The sequence below is a fragment of the Sarcophilus harrisii genome, chromosome 3, assembly GCF_902635505.1.
Source record: "Sarcophilus harrisii chromosome 3, mSarHar1.11, whole genome shotgun sequence".
In the NCBI taxonomy this organism is placed as follows: domain Eukaryota; kingdom Metazoa; phylum Chordata; class Mammalia; order Dasyuromorphia; family Dasyuridae; genus Sarcophilus; species Sarcophilus harrisii.
The window spans coordinates 183826179-183838900 of record NC_045428.1 but is presented as its reverse complement, the minus strand read 5'-3'; the positions used below and the strand labels follow the sequence as shown (position 1 = coordinate 183838900).

Here is a 12722-nt window from a genome sequence, read left to right as displayed (position 1 = left end):
CAGTCAAAATCACAGGGTTTTAGAAATGTTTTCCCCCAAAATTTATGTCAGCAGAAAGAGAAATAAAATAATTTTATTTGATTCTCTGAATAGTCTAAACAAATCTATGTATCATTCAATTAGAAAAACCAAAACAATTAATAAAGCACAGCTCAATATTAAGTAAATGCAATATCCCCCTTAATTTAAGAGTTTCTTGGTAATTTGAAATTAACTTCATCATGGAAAGTCCTCAGTAAGAGATTTTTCTTTCTAGACACAAATAAGGAGAATCAAATCATTTAATCATGCCATGTTATATAATATTTTAAATTGTCATTTCAGTTTAATAAAAGACTTTTGCATATTATGGTAAAATAATCCCTGGGAATTGGAATTTTTAGTCTGTATTTAAGCCATTTGTGAGAAAGAAACCAAAAGTGAACAGGCTGGTGAAGAAAAAGAAATACTAAAAATAGAATTAGCAATGTTTATTTTATTAAAAAGTTAAAATCAAGTTATCTTTAGAGTTTATGACTTGCAAACTAAAGTATTTAATATTTAACATGTTTAAATACACTTAACAGCAGTTTGGTAATCAAAAGAAATAATTTGTGATATCTCAGGAAAATAAATTTATTATGATTAGAATGTTTCAGATTATGATTAAAATATTTAAAAGAAAATATATTCACCTTTCTTGTCGTCGAAGTATAGAGTTTGTTGAGCTGGATTTGACCACTGGAGGGAGGTGTTATCATTTTGATCAACCCTACAGGTCAAATTTGCTGTTCCACCTTCAACAACTGTGACATTCTGTGTCAGTGGAAATTGCCCTTGGCTGCCTGAAGGGGGTTAAAAGAATATGTGAAAGTTAGAGAACATATTTTTTCCAGCAACTTGTATAATCAGCAGTAAACGAATATTCTTATTAAAGAAACAAAAAAGCTACAAAAGGAAGAAAATAGTGGAGAAACATTTAATAACTAACATTGCTATAATGTGAAATTTAAAAATACTAAATGAAGTTTTTTGAAAGTCCCCCATTATTATTACAAAAATGTTGGGCAGTTGTATACAAAACTTTGATATTAATTCATGTAGAGACATCATAATCATTAGTTTTTATTGCCCTTATATTGACTATGTAGCATTATACTTCATCTTCATCAGACGGGAAAGATGAATAAAGAATTTAATTCTTTAAAACCATATTATTGCAATAGATAAGAGAAAAATGCTTCCTTTAATGCACAAACATAAAGGTAATATGCAATCAAAGATAAAATCTATAAAAATGTATCTGTCCACAATTTAGGTTCCATTTTTAAAAATAGTATTCCTATCCACAGAGATCCAAATCAAAAATATATAGTTAATGATTTTTTTTTAACAGAGGTCAGAATATATATATATAGTGTGTGTGTGTGTGTGTGTGTGTGTGTGGGTGTGTATACCATAACAATAAAGAAGGTACCACGTCTAGCCATCCTATGTCTTCTAGGATCATATAGTTTGAAGCAGAAGGGAGTTTTGAGGTTATTATTGTCTAACTGCTTTACAAGTGAGAAAAGTAAGACTCAGAAAGGTTGTCACTTGCCCTAAATCACATGGGTAATAAGTGACTAAAACCAGAATTTGAACTCACATTGTTTGCAAAGCCATTTCTTTGCCACACCATCACATTGCCTTCTTCTACTTATATTAACTAAATTGTATAATTTTAAGCAACATTTTTACAAAATAAATCATATTTTGACTAGTAAAATGTGCAATAAGTAAATTATAACTCAGAAGGTGAATTAAAGATATATCAAGATAATCTGAATTGAATCAAAAAAAATCACTAGGGTCGTTTAAAATAATATTATTTGAGCAAGATAACTCATTAAATGAAAAATAATTTCTATATTCAAGTACATTAGAATGACTTAATCAGACTCATGAAATATATTTCCCTTTTAATTAGTTTTATAATTATTATATCATGACTATGAAGCACCACTTGGTGCTATGCTCTAGCTCCTAACATTAAAAAAAATAATCTTATTACCAAGAAGCCTGCTGATTAAAAACCATAAGAGACAAAAGAGCTTAAAGAGGAAAATTTTTTTACCAATCCAAATGACACAAATACATAGGTTCATGACCACATTACATAATTAAACCTATCAACTGTAAAAGAGCTTATATCAGGAGCTTTGAAAAGTTAAAGGCAACAATTCAGTCACTATAGCAACTCAACCAGGATACCTCTCTATAATCTTTTGGGTGGAGTTTTCAAATTGGGGTTAGAAGATGTCTAGAATAAATTCTTTGAGAATTGACTTGAAAGCCATCAGGAGTCATAGTAGGATGGGTTTCATTTTCAGCTCAGAGGTGACCTCAAATATGGAAAACATGGAGAACCAGCAATCTTTGAAGTGAGGTGAGCAGAAAAGACACATCAAAGAAAATGTGACCAAAGACAGAAAAATAGAATAAATGCTGGATAAACCAGATTGACAGCTCATAAACATCAAACTCAGCATAATTTTAAGCTGCTTTTTTTCCTCCATGTTTTTTTTTTTCAATTTGCAATAGCAATAAAAAAGAAGAAAAGTTTTATTCAGTAATTTTAAAAATACACAGAAGAGAACAGAAGGAAGCCTGGAGGAAGATTCAGTCAAGCATGATAATGTTTAAACTATAAGGTTAAAAATTAAGTGTACTTTAAAAATATTTTTTACTGAGTAAAGATTCATGTTTTTTTTAGTTAAATTCAATATATGTATACATGTCCAAACAGTTATTTTGCTGTACAAAAAGAATCAGACTTTGAAATACTGTACAATTAGCCTGTGAAGGAAATTAAAAATGCAGGTGGACAAAAATAGAGGGATTGGGAATTCTATGTAGTGGTTCATAGTCATATCCCAGAGTTCTTTTGCTGGGTAAAGCTGGTTAGTTCATTACTGCTCTATTGGAACTGATTTGGTTCATCTCATTGTTGAAGAGGGCCACATCCATCAGAATTGATCATCATATAGTATTGTTGTTGAAGTATATAATGATCTCTTGGTCCTGCTCATTTCACTCAGCATCAGTTCGTGTAAGTCTCTCTAGGCCTATCTGAAACCATCCTGTTGGTCATTTCTTATAGAACAATAATATTCCATAATATTCATATACCACAATTTATTCAGCCATTCTGCAATTGAGGGACATACACTCAGTTTCCACTTTCTGGCCACTATAAAGAGGGCTGCCACAAGCATTCGTGCACATATAGGTCCCTTTCCCTTCTTTAAGATCTCTTTGGCATATAGGCCCAGTAGTAACACTGCTGGATCAAAGGGTATGCACAGTTTGATAACTTTTTGAGCATAGTTCCAAATTGCTCTCTAGAATGGCTGGATGTATTCATAATTCCACCAACAATGTATCAGTGTCCCTGTTTTCCCACATTCCCTTCAACATTTCACATTATCTTTTCCTGTCATTCTAGCCAATCTGACAAGTGTGTAGTGGTATCTCAGAATTATCTTAATTTACATTCCTCTGATTAATAATGACTTGGAGCATCTTTTCATATGGCTAGAATTTCTCCATGTTTTTTAAGAGATATTTCCCTAAATTGTGTTTTTAGAATCATTTCAATAGTAAAGGATTCACTTTTATCAGGTGTCTATAAGCTGATTGTGGAATTATAGAACAGAAAGAATATCTAGTGATCATTCTCTGATAATAAAATTAAGGCTTAGAGAGATTGAAACAAGGTATACAACTAGTTGTCAAAAGAGTTTAAATGAGAACCTATGGGACATAGCAGCTGTTTTTTTAATCAGGTACTCTTTATCCTATAACAAGACAGTGATATGACACATCTATGACTCCCCAATTTTAGAAAAGTTTTGGTGAAAAGTTGCCATTTAATAATTCATAAATTCATTCCAACTAAAAGTGGTGTTGGGAAAAGTTTAATAGAATGAAATGAATTAAATTTTTAGAAGTATACAAAAATACAGTGGAATTTTATCTCAATGGATTTAATATGGAATGCAATATAAAGAAACATTAAGTCGATTGACTTAAATTTGATCTAGCTCTCAGTTTGCTAATAATCATAACTCATCTAGGGAATTAAAGAGAATTAAGATCTCTGGTATACCTAGGAGAGGGAAAAGAAAAGTATAGATGCTTATTTGCTTAAAAACAAAACAAAATAAAAACCTTGAACACATCAAGGTTTCCATGTCAGAACACCATCATGTAAATAGACTTTCTATGACTTAGCATTTTTTGACCTGTGTATGCTTCATTTCCCTCAGTTATCATTCAATTCGAAAAGTTTCTCTCAAAATCCTCACCTTAATTCTCTCTCATGATCAATAATGATGAATTAATTCTTTTGGAGCAAGGTGAATAGGGGAAAAATAAAAAACTATTGGTTATTGCTGATCTAGAACTCTAGTCATAGAGAAGACTTGATCCAAAAGTCGTTCTCTTAAAAATGTATTTAAATTCATTATATTCTGGGGACTAATATGTGATGGGACATGTCAACCAAGACAAGTTTAGCATTATGTACTTATATTTGAAATAAATGAAAAAAGAATGGAGAAGCCTAAAATGACTTTTTCCTGTTTAGATTTTTCACATAAGTAAATGTCATGCTTTCTAAAGAAGATACACCTTATTACTATGACCAATAAGTCCTTCTTATTTTTGGAAGGGAATTTTTCTCCCTTTAGTCTCTATTTTACTATAATTTTTCTTTTTTCCCCCCTCCTATCAGTCAAAAAAGCCACTATTTTCCTACTTTATGGATTTTTCTTTACTTTAAAACAATAACTTTAACCTCGTTCTTCAAAGAAAACTACACAATTTGGTTGTTTTTTCTTTGGACTGTGTAAAATGATCTTGGGTTATTTAGTTCTTCTTTGTCTAATACTTGCTTCTAACTGGTCACATGTGTGAAAAATGATCATGGTTTATTTTCAAATATCTATGCTAGAAGAAAATGATGAATTAAATGACACAAAAGTGTTTAATGAAGAATGTCTATACAGCACTGTCTTTTTTTTCCTATCAGGGTAAATTACTTGTATTATTCCATTTGATTCCCTTTTCTATACCTAGAAAGTGATGAATGCAGGCACCTAGAAAACTATAAATGAAGGACGGTTCAAATTCAGCCTTATCTACAGATATCACTAGGCTCAAAAGTTATTAATTAAAACACATCTTTTGCCAAGTTCAGAGTCAGTTTAATATAATACTTTTGTAACACTTTACATGCAAACAGTTTTGCACACTTTCCCTGTGGGGAATAAAGATGTCAAAACTCTGGTGACCCTATTGCTGATGACAATCTGGGAAGTACCATCTTTTACAACATAGTAGAACCACAGTGAAAAAGCAACCTGAGATATCCCTGAAGCCAGAATTATTGTCAAAGGAATCCTAGCAGGCAAAGAGGGATGTTTGAACATCAACAACAGAGCATGGCTTTGCTTTCCAAAACAGAATTATTCAAGCCTTACTATCTTCTGAATGATTTGTTAAAGGCAATGGCTTTCTCCATCTCTCTTCAGCTGTTAAAGATTAAGTGTGGGTCATACCAGTGGATCAGTGCACATTGTGCCTGAGTGCCTAGTAAATAAGAGCAATAATCATTTCAGATATAGTTTGACAGATGGGAGGAATTAAGGGAAAAGAAGGTATGGAAGAGACAGAGGGAGAGATGGGGGAAGAGAAAGAAGAGGGAAAGGAAGGACAGAAGAAATGAAGGAGGAAGGAAGAGGGAGGGAGAGAGAGGGAGAGAAGGAAATGGAGAAAGAAAGGGAGAGAGGGAGGAAAGGGAGAGAAAGAAAGGGAGAGGGAGAGGAAGGTAGAGAGAGGAAGAGGAAGAGAGGGAAACAGAGAGAGGGAGAGAGGGAGGGGGAGAAGGACAGAGGGAAGGACAGAGGGAGAAAAGGAGAGGGAGAGAGGGAGAGGAAGAACGATAGAGGGAAAGAGCGAGAAGGGGAGGGAGAGGCAGAGCAAGAACGATAGAGGGAAAGAGGGAAAAGGAGAGGGAGAGCAGAAGAGGAAGCGGGAGAAAGGGACAAGAGTGAAAGCAAGTATGTTAGTCATTGCTTTTTTTCAGCATATATTATAATATTTATTTGGGAACTGAAAAATATCTTTTGTTTCTCCCTAAAGTGAATAATAATATTTCAAAGGAATAGGTAGCTGTTCTTTTAAAAACAAAGGAACCCTCTCCATCCACTCCACCCTTGCAAAGAAAAAAATAAATTTAAAACAATTCTAGGAAAAAAAGGAATATAAAACAACTTTGCATTAGATACCTAATGGGATTTTGTTCTTTACTTATTAAGAGGAAGAGAGGAGGAAGGAAGGAAGGAAAGAAGAAAGGAAGGAAGGAAGGAAGGAAGGAAGGAAGGAAGGAAGGAAGGAAGAAAGGAAAAAAGGAAGGAAGGAAGGAAGGAAGGAAAAAAGGAAGGAAGGAAGGAAGGAAGGAAAGAAGGAAGGAAGGAAGAAAGGAAGAAAGGAAGAAAGGAAGGAAGGAAGGAAGGAAGGGAGGGAGGGAGGGAGGAAGTTATATGTAGCAAAAGTTCTTCAGTTGAGCTTATTATACTTTTTAATAAAAGTAATGAGTAGTTGAGAAATTATCATTCTGGGTTTTTTTGTTTGCTTTTTAATATTTTAGTATAATGGAAAGCAGTGCATTTCTTTTAAAAGTTACTTTATAAAATAACAATAGAATCATTTATTCCAAGAGATTTGTAATGTTACTAATGTTACTAATGTTAATTAATGTAATGTTGCTAAAGTGAGCCAGCCTTCTAGCAATTATATAACAGGATAAGATATTTTTTTCTTGAAGATTTTCCATATCCTTAACCTCTTACGATTTATAGCCCTATTAGTACTCCACACAAAGTAAGTAACTTCCATCAAATTCTTTGCCATGTTTGTTCTAAAATATTGAATCTTAAAAGTTTAAGAAAATTATTATTACATAGAGTCTAATAATATTCTCAAATGAACACACAAAACAGCATGTTATTACTTCCATTAAATTACAAAAAGCATTCTAAATAAATAACTTTCTAATGTGCAAGTTGTGGCTCAGTAGTTGTATGGACTGAAGCACATACTGTATACTGAAAGCTACTAGCTGTATCTATTTTAATTAATGTGAATTGATAATTTTCAAGAGAAGTATGATAGTTTCTATATCCTGTGAAACAGGAAACTGGAGTTAAAAGTAAAGGAATTAGGATATACTCTTCTATCCATTCAGTTATGAAATACCCCTAATTAGAGTCTCAATTCCCTTACACTTTTGCTATTTTATATTTCTCTACAAAAACTAAGTTCCTTTAAATTTTCTTCTACAAGACTCCCATGTAGAATTGATTCTTTGGTTTAACCTGTTTTTCTTGATTTAGCCTATGTTCTAAGGTACAACACCTGGTATCTATCTTCTGTGCCACCTTTCTGACATTATGGAGCTATGGAGCATGGCCATCACTATAGCATTGCATGCCAGTTTCCATAGAGACCAGAAGCACTAGAGGGATCTGTGTTCCATAGCAGCTGCCAGTCCCAGACAGGGAAGAGACAAAGCTGGCGAGCAGTGAGTCTTGCAAGGCCAAGAAAGGTTGGAAGGGCTTTTTTCTCCTGGTATCAGAAAATAGCATTGCCAAATTGGCAGTTACAGTCATTGCAGTCCTGTAGACCAGATCCTGATACTCACTAGGGCTATTCTATAAGAGACCCATTCTGCTCCCAATTGGGAGCACAGCCTCCTGTGTACTCTAATTTTGGCCCTGATCCACTATTGGCTTCTTATCCTTAACAAAAGGCCCTTTCAAATTTACAGTATCTCCCACAGCTTCTGACCCACAGAATCATAATTCTTCTGTACAAATTCTACCTAGCTTTGTCTATTCTAGGACATGGCATTGAGCTCTCCAGGTCTCTTACAACAGACCAGTGAACTGATAGAATAACTCTTGTACTGATGCTGAATTGTCTATATACTCATTAAAAAAAATAGATGCCACATTATATCATTACAAGTAAGTTTTATTTGCTCAGATGTAAGTAAAGATTTTTAAATATGCTTAATTCTTTGTCTGATTAGTCCTAGTTAGAATTATAGAGTAGGGAAAGTCTTTTTCTTCTTTTGACCTCTTTCTAAAGTCAGTCAATATGTCAATACACTCTATTACATTGTGAATGGCAAAATATTCTTGAAGACTATGTTAGATACCATTTTAACCTTTCAGTAAAATATTCCAAATTCATTTAGTGCTTCTTTATAAAGACTTTTTCTTAATAGTTATTATATTCCTCAAAGTTCCATAAAAATACTAATGGTTTTGTTTTGAAAAACTATTATATTTTTATATTATTCTAGAGCAACACATAAGAAAAATTATTTCATGGTTTCTATTTGTTATGTCCTTTTTGTCCATATTTAGTTTATGAAAATAGGAAAAAAGTCTGTCATTTCATCAGTATGTGGAATTGCCAGAATTTCAGTGATTTCTTTATTTAATAAATACAAAAGAGAGTTGCTTAAGGTGAATAGAATCAAGTGACTTGCCCACATGACCCTGAATAAAATGTAAATTCCTTGAAGACAGAACTATTTCATTTTTGTCATTGTATCTCTAGGGTTCAGTATAGTACCTGGGCATACTGTAGGATCTAAATAAAGTTTCACTGATTAATTCTCAGAGGAGAGATTTGAACTCACATTTTCTTCATTCTAGCCCCAACATTCTACTCCATTAGAATACTTATTTTATTTATCCTTTCATAAAAGATAATAACAAACTTTAAAAATGTATAATTATTTTTTTCCTGATTCATTTTAAAATTTTTATCTACTAAAGACTAATGGTATATACTGTTTAACATCCAACTCTCAGTGGGGGGAAGTGGGGGAAAAAAGTATTTTTAACAGTTAATCTGTATTATTACTTGTTTATTTATTTAATATTTTCTCCAGTTACATTCAAAACATTTTTTTTTTATATTTGTTTTTAAGATTTTTGATTTCTAGGGTCTCTCCCTTATCCCCACCCATAATTAAGAAATCACATGTGAAATTATGCAAAACATTCCCATAATAGTCAAGTTGTGTAGGAAAACAAATCTCCCACCTGAATGAAAATAAAAACTTTTAAGAAAAATTAAGTTAAAAATAAAGGATGAGATAAAGAGAGAACTAGAGAATGCTTTGATGTATATTCAGACTTGATCACTTCCTTCTCTGGGTATGGATAGGAGTTTTCTCTATTAGTCTTTCAGAGTAGATGTGAATAATTGTACTATGGCGAATAACAAAATCATTTACAGCTGGTCCTCCCAGAACATTGCTATTACTTTGTATGCAGTGTATTTCACTTTGTTCATGAAGACTTTCCAGGTTCTTTTTTTCTTTTTTTCTTGAGAGCATTCTGCTCATTATTTTCCAGAGAAAAATAATATTTCATCCCTGACCACTCCCCTCCTCAATACATCTTCTGTTTTATCATCCTCTCCCCTTTCCCACATACCATTCCCCTTCTATTTTCCTGTAGTATCAGATAGATTTCCATATGCCTATTGAATATGTATATTATTTCCTATTTGAACCAATTTTGATGAGAATAAGATTTATTCACTCACCCTCTCCTCCCCCTCTTCCCCTCTACTGTAAAAGCTTTTTTTTGCCTCCTTTTTCATGCTAGATAATTTCCACTATTCCACTTCTCCCTTTTCTTTTCTCCCAATACATTCTCTCCCAGCCCATAATTTCATCATTTTTTTTTAAAAAAGATATTGTCCCTTCACATTCAAGTCTGTACTTGACTTGCCTACTGGCTGTATATACTGTTTGTAACTCCTAGAATTAGAATGTTCCAATGAGTTACAAATTTCATCCTCCCATGGATGAAATAGGATAGGAATGTAAACAGATAAACCTTATTAGGTCCCTTATGATATCACTTTCCTGACTTTCTCCTTCTTGTTCTCCAGAGTCCTATATTTGTAAATCAAATTTTCCATTCAATTCTGGTCTTTTCACATTGAATGCTTGAAAATAATCCATTTCATTGAACCTATTCCACTATATTTCTTGGTTGCAATCCTGGCTCCATTGCTTTCCCAAGCTCTCTGGTTCTTCAATGTAGATGCTGCTAAATCTTGTGTTATTCTGACTGTGGCTTTACTATACTTGAATTGATTCTTTCTGGATGCTTGCAATATTTTCTCTTTGACCTGGGAATTCTAGAATTTGGCTATAATATTCTGGGAGTTTTATTTTGGGGATCTCTTTCAAGAGGTGATCAGTGGATTTTTTCAATTTTTATTTTACCCTCTAATTCTAGAATATCAGGATATTTCCTTGATCATTTCTGGAAAAAAATGATGTCCAGGCTCCTTTTTTGGTTATAACTCACAAGTAGACCAATAATTTTAAAATTATTTCTTCTGGATCTATTTTCCAGGTCAGTTATTTTTCCAATGAGATATTTCACATTTTTTTCTATTTAAAGATTTTGTTTTTGGTGTTGCTTTACTGTATCCTGATTTCTCATGAAGTCATTAGTTTCCATTTGCTCAATTCTGTTTTTTAAGGAATTATTTTCCTTAGTGAACTTTTGTATCTCCTTTCCCAATTGGCTTTTTAAAACATTCTTCTCCTCATTGGTTTTTTGCATTTCCTTTTGCACCTCTCTCAATTCTTTGTTCCTCTTTCTCTAACTTGGTTTTCAAAATCCCTTTTGAGCTCTTCCATAGCCTAAGCCTAATTCTTATTTTTTGGAGGTTTTGGATGCAGGAACTTTGACTTTGTTATCATATTCTGAATGTATGTTTTGATCCTCTTTGTCACCATAACTTTCAATGATCAAAAACATTTTTTTAATTTTCTGCACATTTTCCTAGCCTATTGTTTTACTTTTAACTGTTTGTTAAAGTAGGATTTTGTTTCCAGGGTGGAGGTTACATTTTCCCAGGCTTCAGGGTTTTGAACAGCTGTTTTCAGAAATCTGTGTGGGACTGCACACTGTGGTCCCACTCTGGTTCCACAAACTTTTTCTACTAACCTTCCAGGTCCTCCTTGGTGTCTCTGGGCTGAGTGGTCCAGAAGCCACTAGTATTACTGCTGAACCAGAGAGACTTAGGTCAGGTTGGGGCTAGAGTTCTACCAACACCACCACCCTGGTGTTACAGATTTTTTTTTTTTTTGCTGAACTATTAAGCTGCTTTTGGCTGAAAAATGTTCTGCTCCATCTTTTGGGGTGTTCTGATGCTCTATTTTTTTGCTTTGAAAATTTTGTAATAAGCTTATTTATTTTAATACATATTGCTTTAGAAATGATGTTGGGAGAGAAAAATCAGAGCAAAAGAGAAAATTCATGGGAGAAAGAAAAAAGCAGAAAAAAGAAGTGAACATAGCATGTGTTGATTTATATTAGTTTCCTTAGATATTTTCTTTATTTAGATGGTATTTTCTGTCCAAAGTCTATTATGATTGCTTCAGGTCACTAAACCAATGAGAAGAGCCAAGCCTTTCATAGTTGATCATCACACATTCTTGCTCTTATTGTGTAGAATATATTTCTAGTTCTGGTTGTTTTGCTCAGCATCAGTTCATGTAAATCTTTCCAGACCTTTCTATAATCAGCTCGTTCATCATTTTTAATAGAACAATAATACGCCATTATCTTCATGTTCCACAGCTTGTTCAGGCATTCCCCAATTCATGGCTATCCATTCTTTTTCCAATTCTTTGCTACCACAAAAAGAGCTGCTACAAACATTTTTGCACATGTGGTTCCTTTTCCTTCCTTTATGATTTCTTTGGAATACAGACCCAATAATGGCACTGCTGGGTCAAAGGTATGCACAGTTTTAGAGTCTTTTGGTCATAGTTCCAGATTGCTTTCCAGAATAGTTGGATCATTTCACAACTCTACCATCAATGCATTAGTGTCCCAATTTTTTTTAACATCCTCTCCAACATTTGTAATTATCTTTTCCTATCATTTTAGCCAATCTGAGAGGTTTGTGGTGGTACCTCAGAGTTTTCTTTAATTTGCATTTCTCTAATCAATAGTGATATAGAGTGTTTCTTCATATCACTATAAATGGCTTTAATTTCATCATCTGAAAATTATCTGTTTGTATCTTCTGACCATTTATCAATTGGGGAATGACACAGTTCTTTATATATTTTAGAAATGAGACCTTTGTCAGAAATACTGGCTGTAAAGATTTTTTCCCAGCTTTGTATTTCCCTTTTAATCTTGTTTCTGTTAGTTTTATTTGTGCAAAAACTTTCTAATTTAATGTAATCAGGACTGTCCATTTTGCTTTTTCATAATGTTTTCTAGGACTTCTTTGGTGATAAATTCCTCCCTTCTCCAAAGATCTGATAGGTAAACTATCCCTTCTTCTCCTAATTTGTTTATGCAATCCTTTATGCCCAAATCATGTGCCCATTTTGACCTTATTTTGATATGGGGTGTGAAATGTAGGTCTATGCTGAGTTTCTTATTCCAGAAGTTAGAATTAGAGGGTTTATCAAATACTAGATTGGTATAGACCTTGATTATTGTGATATATATAAAATCTAATCCACTGATCGACTGCTCTATTTCTTAGCCAGTACCAAATGGTTTGATGCTGCTGCTTTATAATATAGTTTTAGGTTTGGTACTACTAAGCCACCATCCTTTGTATTCTTTTTC

At 33.1% G+C, this 12722-nt stretch overlaps 1 protein-coding gene across 3 annotated transcripts in view; it reads right to left on the bottom strand.

The window, feature by feature from the left end:
• CADM2 (cell adhesion molecule 2) overlaps window positions 1–12722 on the bottom strand; it is a 1401218-nt gene that overhangs the window by 326900 nt on the left and 1061596 nt on the right. For all 3 annotated transcript variants that reach the window (XM_031963623.1, XM_031963625.1, XM_031963624.1), the window contains one exon: window positions 675–824. In XM_031963623.1, coding sequence (XP_031819483.1) covers window positions 675–824 — 150 coding nt within the window. The remainder of the gene's footprint in view (window positions 1–674; window positions 825–12722) is intronic.